The sequence below is a fragment of the Frankliniella occidentalis genome, unplaced genomic scaffold (assembly GCF_000697945.3).
Source record: "Frankliniella occidentalis isolate FOCC.00 unplaced genomic scaffold, Focc_3.1 Scaffold127, whole genome shotgun sequence".
Taxonomy (NCBI): domain Eukaryota; kingdom Metazoa; phylum Arthropoda; class Insecta; order Thysanoptera; family Thripidae; genus Frankliniella; species Frankliniella occidentalis.
Window position 1 is genome coordinate 23,201 of NW_026267254.1, and position 8,165 is coordinate 31,365.

At 57.6% G+C, this 8,165-nt stretch overlaps 1 protein-coding gene across 3 annotated transcripts in view; it reads right to left on the reverse strand.

Annotated features, from left to right (window-relative positions):
• LOC113211262 (noggin-like) overlaps positions 1 to 8,165 on the reverse strand; it is a 25,088-nt gene that overhangs the window by 2,117 nt on the left and 14,806 nt on the right. For 2 of the 3 annotated variants that reach the window (XM_052270575.1, XM_052270574.1), the window contains exon 2: positions 2,211 to 2,596. In XM_052270575.1, the coding sequence (XP_052126535.1) occupies positions 2,211 to 2,596 (386 nt within the window). Of the gene's footprint in view, positions 1 to 2,210; positions 2,833 to 8,165 lie in introns of those variants that run through there. The other variant, XM_052270573.1, reaches the window with a different exon arrangement.

An 8,165-nucleotide genomic window follows, 5' to 3' on the forward strand; every position in this document is an offset into this window, starting at 1 on the left:
GGGCGATGGGGATCTTTAAGTGGGCACGTTGGCACCCGTAATGAGGCGCGGCGGCAGCTCTGCTGCACGCCTACAGGCACGCCTAAAGGCACGATTAAAGGCACCACGACTACAGGCAAAGGCACGACAAGTTGCACGACTAAAGGCACGACTAAGGGCACGAATAAAGGCACGCCTTAGGGCACGCCCACAGGCACGCCCACAGGCACGCCTAAAAGCACGTCTAAAGGCACACCTAAAAGTACGGCTAAAGGCCCCTGCAGGCATGGCATGACCTCGGGTGCATGACGCTGACCAGGCAGTCAATAACTGCTCCTAACTCTTTTAGCTTCATTTACTCACTGAGATAACTTTTCGCACAATCCTTTGACACCCCCCCCCCTAAAAAAATCAGAGAAAATCGTGTTTTTCCCTTGAGCCATCAATTCAGTGAAGCGTTCCAGTCGACGACAGACAGAATTACGACCACATTCATGGTCTGTTTCTCGGTCTCGTCCTCGTCCGTCCGCCCGCCCGTCCGTATGTTTTAGGCCCAACATCCCGCCCGCCAGCATTCACATCTAATGAACCCCATCACAAATCGATAATTCGCCTGTAGGCGTGCAATCCGGCGCACGCACGCCGCCGGGTATCGCGTCTCCAGGGCATGCAGTGCGCGGTCAGATGGGTTGCCTAACTCTTGGGCGCTCAAACCCTCCTCCGCATGGGGCCTCCCTGGATACATCCCGGCCCGGCGGGGATCATTCTGAGGATGATTCTCTGGGATTATTAAGGAGGCTAATTATGCAGCGTACGGCTCCCGGCGCGGCAGCTCCCGACCCCCCGCTGCCCCCCGTGCACTCGACGCGCCGCGCCGGCGGCCCCGCCCAGCTCCGCCCCGCCCTGACCCCGCCCCGTCCCGCCGCCGACCTGTCTCGGCCCGGCCCCGGCCCTGAATGTTGAATGAGTGTATTGTGGATGCAATGAGCCGGCTCACAAGCAGCGGACAAGAACTTGTATCAGGCCAGATCAGCTGTCAGGTCCTCCTCGCCGTGCCGTGCGGAGACGGGCGCGGCGGGGCGCGGCGGGGCGCAGAGGCGCGGGGCGCCAGGGGAGGGTGGGCGAAGCTGGCTGGGCCGAGCGGGCAGGCCGGCTGGTGGCGTGGGAAACGCGCGCGGGTCCAACCGAGTGGTATACAGAGCAGGTGCGGGCGCCGCCGCGCCGCGCCTCGCCTCGCCACGCCACGCCACGCCGTGCGACGCGTTGTGCGTGGATCTGGCGCCGAGCCGCGCCGAGTGTGGTGGCTGCGAGGCGGGGCAGGGGCCGAACAAACGGCGACTGGTAAATGAGGTGCTGCCGTACGCGGCCCGGCCCGGCGCCTGGCCGCCCCGCGGGGGGGAGGGGGGGGGGGAGGGATCGTCTGGGGCGCCGCGCACAGGGGCGGGGTGAGGAGGTGAGGGGAAATGCGGCGGGCGCTTCGCTCTTGCGATTCCCAACTTTATCAAGCCTGGCAGGGGCTGCACGGCGCCGCATGGCCCGCAGGCCCGGGACCGGGCGAGCCAGCAGCAGACACAACATTTTTATTTTCTCATGTTGCACCTCGTTTAACATACGCGACGTGGCGGGCGCTGGCGTGGGCTCGACGTGGTACGGGCCGAGCGACAGCGCGTGAACCGCCCGAAGAGGGAAGGGCGATCTGAGCGGCAAACGATCGAGGCGAAAGGGATGAACTGGGAATTAATATCACAAAGAAAAATGTTTGTAATCTAGAATCTAGTGCCAGCCGCACGATGTGCATAAAAAAATGAAAAGGGGTGATGTAATAACGAAAAATGGGACATATAATGTTGCTCAGTGAAGAGGAATGGAACGGGTCTGAATGAAAGTACGAATCAATGAAAGAACGAATGAATGAATGTACAAATGATTCAATGTACGAATGGTTGAATGTGAATGTATGTACGAATGTTCGTCCGTAAAAAATGAATGAATGTACAAATGAATGTACGAAGGGTTGAACGTACAAAATGAATGTATATACAAATGAATGAATGAATGAATGGCCTCTAACGCCTAAATAAACGGAAGATCGAACGCAGGAATGAATAAATGGAAGCATGAGGGGCAACAGGCAGAGTGCGGCCCGTAGAGGCTGGGCACCACCGGATGGGAGGGCGCCTACAGAGTCAGCGGGTCGGATGACTGCCGTGTCCGGACCGCGCAGAACTCACCTGACTTTGTGCTGACTGTGCTGGCGCTTGGCGGCGCTGGGTCGCTGGACGCTCATCACGCGAGGGTCAAAGTGCCGGCCCAGCTTGGCGCGAAGCAGCGTGGCGTTGAGGTCCCCGGGCTGCGGGTCGTACAGGCGGTCGGGGCGCTCCTGCAGGGCGGGCACCGCGCCGCCAGCGTGCGCCTGGCCACCCAGTGTCCCGGGGCCGCCTCCAGGTCGCAGGCCCAGACCCTCCGGTGACAGCGCCGTTCTCAGACGAGCGGGGCTGTGCAGGTCCGAGCCGTGCGGGGCGACCGTGTCCACGGCGGCGAGCAGGAGCAGCAGCGTCAGCAGCAGCAGCCTCAGGGCGGCGCACGACGACGGGCCGGGCGCCGCGGGTAGGCGCATCTGGAAGCACACACACACACGCGCGTGCGCGGTCACGATCACGATCACGACGGCAGCCGTCCGGGGCGGCGCAGTGCTGCGCTGCTGCGCGGTCAGCGGCCTCCCAACGGGCGGCGGCGGGGCGAGGACGGCGGCGGGCCGGACGGGGACGGGCACCGGGGAGGAGGATGCTCGTGCCCCTGGTGCCCCTCCATGCTCGTGGGAGGGAGGCGAGGGCTCGACTGGGCAGAGCGGAGCGTGGCGGCGCGCCGTGGCGTGGCGTGGCGCGGCGCTGCGCGGGGGGCGGGGGGAGCGGTGATGAGAGCGGCTGGGGGTGGGGTGGGCAGGGCCGCCCCTCCCCCCTCCTCTCTCCCTCTCTCTCTCTCGCCCTCGGACGGCTGGCGCCTGGCGCCACTACGGGCAGCGCGCCGTGGTGCGGGCGCCGTGCTGCGCCGTGGCTGGGCGCCGGCCGGGCCTGGGCCCCCTCCCCCCACACCACACCGGCGCCGTGCCCGGCCCGGCCCGGCCGGCACCACGACTCCGACTGCCCCCATCTGGCGCTTCCCTCCCCCCCTCCCCCATCTGCGTCGCGCTCCGCCACGCCCGTCTGCCCTTGACAACTCTTTACCATATTCGACACCCCGATATATTTTGGAATTCAAATCCTCTCTGCACCCGCTGCTGCTGCTGCTGCAAGCCGGCCAGCCGCAGCGAGTGTGCAAGGCTCGCGGACAGGGGCGGGGGCGCAAGGGGCGGCGCGAGGGGCGGCGCGGGGGCGGCGCGGGGGCGGCGCGGGGGCGGCGCGGGGGCGGCGCGGTCCCTGCAGTGCGGCGGCTGGCGTTGCGGCGGGAAGGACGCTGCGGTGCGAACCCTGGAGCACGGGGCGCCGTGGCCCTGCGTCACCGATCGCCTTTGGGCCCGCCGCAGACTACCACCCTTCTCTCTCTGTCTCGCCTGGCGTGCGAGCGAGACGGAAGTGGAGCTGTCGCGTCGGGGCGGTCTCACGTGACCCGAGGCAGCAGCGGGCGCAGCCGCGGGGAGCAGCCGACTCGCAGCGCGTCCCCATTGTACTTGTCCATACGATGACACGGCCGCTAATTCTCATACAATCTTCGTGTCCAGCCAAACGAGAGCGAAACGTCCCATCGCTCATACACATGGCCGAGGTCGTGCTGGTCAAGGTCGCATCTATTCTGGTAAGACAGCTGAACCCCCCCCTACACCCTTCCACCCTGCACAGAGCGGTCGCCGCGCTGGTCCGACATGCCCAACTGACAGTTCCTTTTGTTTGTCTAATCTGTCGTGCAACATAAGCAAATAGCTCGAGTCGGGTGCGGGACGTGGCCAGGTGGGCCCCTAGTGGACCCTGGGATCCAGCCCGGCCGTCCCTCCGTCGTCACCGACGTCCGCCCCTGCCCCTACGCCCCCAGGGTCAGCGTTCATAGACCTGATCCGCTCTCGACATTTAGAGACGGACCACATATTGAAAGTTAGTCGTCTGGCGGATATGACGGAGACGGGAGTGATGGCACATGTGCTGAATGTTGCGTGATGAACAATACTCCAGTTCCTTATTTATTTACCGAGTAAGACCCTATGAAAAATTCGCCTCAATCTTTCTCAAAGATAAGGTGTCTATGGCCTATGGTCCTCGTCATAGCGTATATAATAGAGAAGGAAGTGATAAGCGCAGGAGCTGTGTAATTGGGTTTCTATTCCGCTACAGGAAATCAGGGACATAGAGACGGAAAGCATGACCAACCTAGAGAAGAAAAGTATGACTGCTCGAACTGTTTCCTTCTGCGCGCTCCGACACACCGACGTCATCGTCGACCAATCGCGTTCAGGAGGAAACAGATCGAGCGGTCATGCTTTTATAGACCATTTCAGGTTAGGTGATAAGAAGAAGAGAAACAAACTGGAAAAGCACTGCCTTCTAATCGCTCCACACCCACCGCCACCGCCCCTCGCCTAACTGTTTCCTATTTCGGTTATTATTTTCTTCTTCTTGTCACCGAGACTGAAATGGTCTATTCTTCAGGTTCCGATGGTTGTCTTCCAGCGGAATAAGCTACAGTGATGAATATATACTCCAATTTGAGTTCCCATAAATCAGGAAATGTCCTTTCATGAAAAGACAGAATGATTTTGTGGGTCGTTTTTACAAATCCTCACATGACTTCAAAGCATGTCCGAAGTGTGGACGTTGCAAACGCGTGCGTTCATTTATGTCCAAATAATTTGAGCTAAGTTTATATGGACGTGGTTCATCAAAGTGCGATTTTGTTGGATGTTTTTCCTGTGGACGCGTCGGTCCCGCCAAAGGGCGCGGTTAGCGTCGTGCCGAGCAACTGGCCACAAGGGCCGCATGAGCCGGTAGCGGCAGGCACTTCATGTGCTTCATGCCATGAACAACATGCTTCCCGTGGCAGTTCCATGGCGCCGGCGCTCCCTATCGTCTGGGCCATCCCGAGGCTCAGGTCGAGCCCCGGCCAGGCCAACAAAGACCAGACCGGCCCAATTTCCAATCCAGGCGGGCCCATGCGCGTGAGGAAAAGTATTGTTTCTTTTTAGCAGATGATACCTTGAAACACTTCATACTTAACATTAAAATACATTAGTAATATCAAGGTGTCAGCAGCTTTAACTCTCCATAGTGGAAGAGAGGTAAAAGAGAATCAAGCGGAGACCAGAAAAACAATTTTTTGGCGCTGGCGGGACCGTGTCCGGGTGAGTGTCGCGCCAGCCCCCTCCCCTTACCCAGCCTAACAATACGGGCTCTGGCGGGACCGTGTCCGAGTGAGTGTCGCGCCAGGCCCCTCCTCTTACCCTCCAACCCTGCCTAACAATACTGAGGCTCCCGCGGCTTCGCTTCCGCTAAATTACGTCAGTTTTACTACTTATACCCATTACTTTCATGGATTTCAATCAATTGCATTTTGTCTGTCAAGTGTGCGACTCTAATAAGATTTGCTTATGTTACGAATCTTTGGTTTCCTAATTATTACACTATTCAGGCGTACAGACACATGTACCCTACCCCTACACTACCACAAGTCTTTATAATAATCACTGACAAAGAAACAAGTAAGACATCCAAAAATTATGCAAAACCACTAGAAATAAAAACCATTCTATGAATATTAAAGCACAGGTTTACTATGGTATTAAAATTGGTATCATCTGCTTTCAAGATAGATTCTTGATTTAGATTTTTCTCTCTTTCTTTAGAAAGGGGAGGGGAGGTATGTTGTGCTTACGTAGACGTGGTGAGGCCATGCAGGTCACAATAAGCTAGCCCAAATGGGAAAAAACGAGTGCGGGGGTAAAAAGGCAGGTAATTATGTTACGAACAAAACTATATATCGTCTCAGACAGCAAGCTTGTGCACCAACGCGACCTCTCTCAGCTAGCTGTAGACTTTGTGCCACCCCTTTTCCCCTCCCTCCTCGTCGCGGCCCTCGCTCGCTGTTAGTGGCGGCGCCCGCGGCCTGATCGCGCGGTCGGTCCGGCCCGCGGGCGTGCTGTTCCCGGGAGTCCACGCCGCGGACGGGAGGCACGCGATGTGCCAAAGAGGAGACCCCGCACCATGACGTCATGGGGCACGTCAGCCCGTGTGAGTCACGAGGAGGCTACTTCGCTCGCGGACCTAGAAGACTCGCACGGCACATTCCCCTTTGACCGGCGGGACGGCGCGGAGCCCCCCTGGAGCCGCCGAAGCGCGGCTTGAGCGGCCGGGCCCGGGCCGGCCGGCCGTCGGGCTGCTGGTGGGCGGCTTTGGGCGCCACCGGGGCGGGCGCCGCGCGGCCCGTGTCCCGCGGTCGAGGCAGTCGCGGCCAAACGCGCTGTTGGGGCCGACGCGACCACGCGTATGGCTGTGGCCGTTGATCCCGCACCGTGAGGCCGACCACAACACGACCGACCGCGACCACGATGACAGGAGATGAACTGCCGTCTCGGGAGAGCGGGCGCTCCTCACTGGAAGATCTGGACCGGGAGGTGGAACCGCCGCGCGCTGCCGCGGTGGCGGGAGCCCCGGTAGCCTGCGTCCCCTCCCCCTCGCCGTCACGGCCCCGGCCCCGGCTCCGGGCTCCGGCGCCCACAAGGGTATCCCGTCCCGCCCCGGCTCGCCTCCCGATCTTATCTGGGAGACACTTGTCGTACAGGATGTTTCCGCAACAAGCGAGCGATTTACGACAGCCACGATCAGACCCATAATCCTTTGCGAAGCCTTTATCTTTTTCTCGTCTCAAAAACGTTTCTTCTCAGGCAAGACACACACACGTACATGAATACATACAACTCTTTGTGAGTCACGGATTACAGCCATATCAAAGGAAAACATGTCTGGGCGAAAAGAGAGGGAAAAGACGAAGTGCGGTCTGTGGCAGGGAAAGGGGGAAGGATGGGGGGGAGAGTGGGGGTCCAAGCCCATCTCAAAGCCAAAGGATTCCCGAGGTAGCCGACACACGCCGACACACGGCCAGTACACGGCTCGAAACTCGTTCGAAAGCTTGAAATTGGTTTTGTTCCTTTCTCGGACCTTCTGATCAGCTTAGAGCGTGCGGCGCTGGGCCCCGGGAGCGCGCAGCCTCCTCGGCAGCCTCTCGGTCCGCCTGGACCAGGCCTGGACGTAAACAAGATGACAGCCGAGGGGGGCGGGGTGAGGGCCGGCGAGAGGCTAATGCGGCTCGACTCGCGCTCATTGTGTCCGAGGAGACCGCCTGCTCGCAAACCCCAGCTTCAAACGGGGTGATAAGACAGACGCACAGCAACGACACCTGCGGCGGCGTACGCCAGTTAGTCTGAGGGGTGACCATGCTGACCAAACCCGCCACGCCATATGAGATCCGAGGCGTCGACGACTTGCGGATGTTCATGGGTCAAACAATCATTGGTATTCAATACTTATTTTTAGTCGATATTCACTAATATTCACGATGTTTCATTCGTTCGTATTCATGAAATTCCCAAGGATTCAAATCCACATTTGACTTTGAACTTGTGATTGTTCAATTATATTAGCTGATATATTCAGCTTTTGAATACACGAATCACGAAATTTCCATAAGTTGTGGTCGCGTGACTGGTCCCTCACAGTAATGTAGTGGAACTGTAAGAATTGAGCTAGACGGCGGTACGGTCACAGTCGTCAGCTTTCCATACAAACAAAAAAAAATTGTTTTTAACTCTAGAACAAGGCCTTAAACTTTTGAAAGCAACGGCCTTACGTTAAGAAAATAAACTTGCTTAGAGCGTGCATACAATGTGAAAAGTTTTCGTGATTTAACGAAAAAAATGTGACGAAATGCTTCGTAAAAATAATTAACGAAAGTATTTCGTAAGTGTCAATTAACGAAACGTTTCGTAAAGTTACAAATATATTTCTTAACAAATGCAAATTTTGGCGTCAAAGGGCATAAAATTTGACAAAATATGTAAAAAATTTCATACTCCTTAGATAGAGCTTTGGACTTTACAAAGCAATTCGCAAAATACCGATGTACCGTAATTTGTTAAAAACGAAGTTTTTGCTATAGAAATCTAACCGAGAAAATTTCGTAAAATCACGATAATTATTTTTACAGTG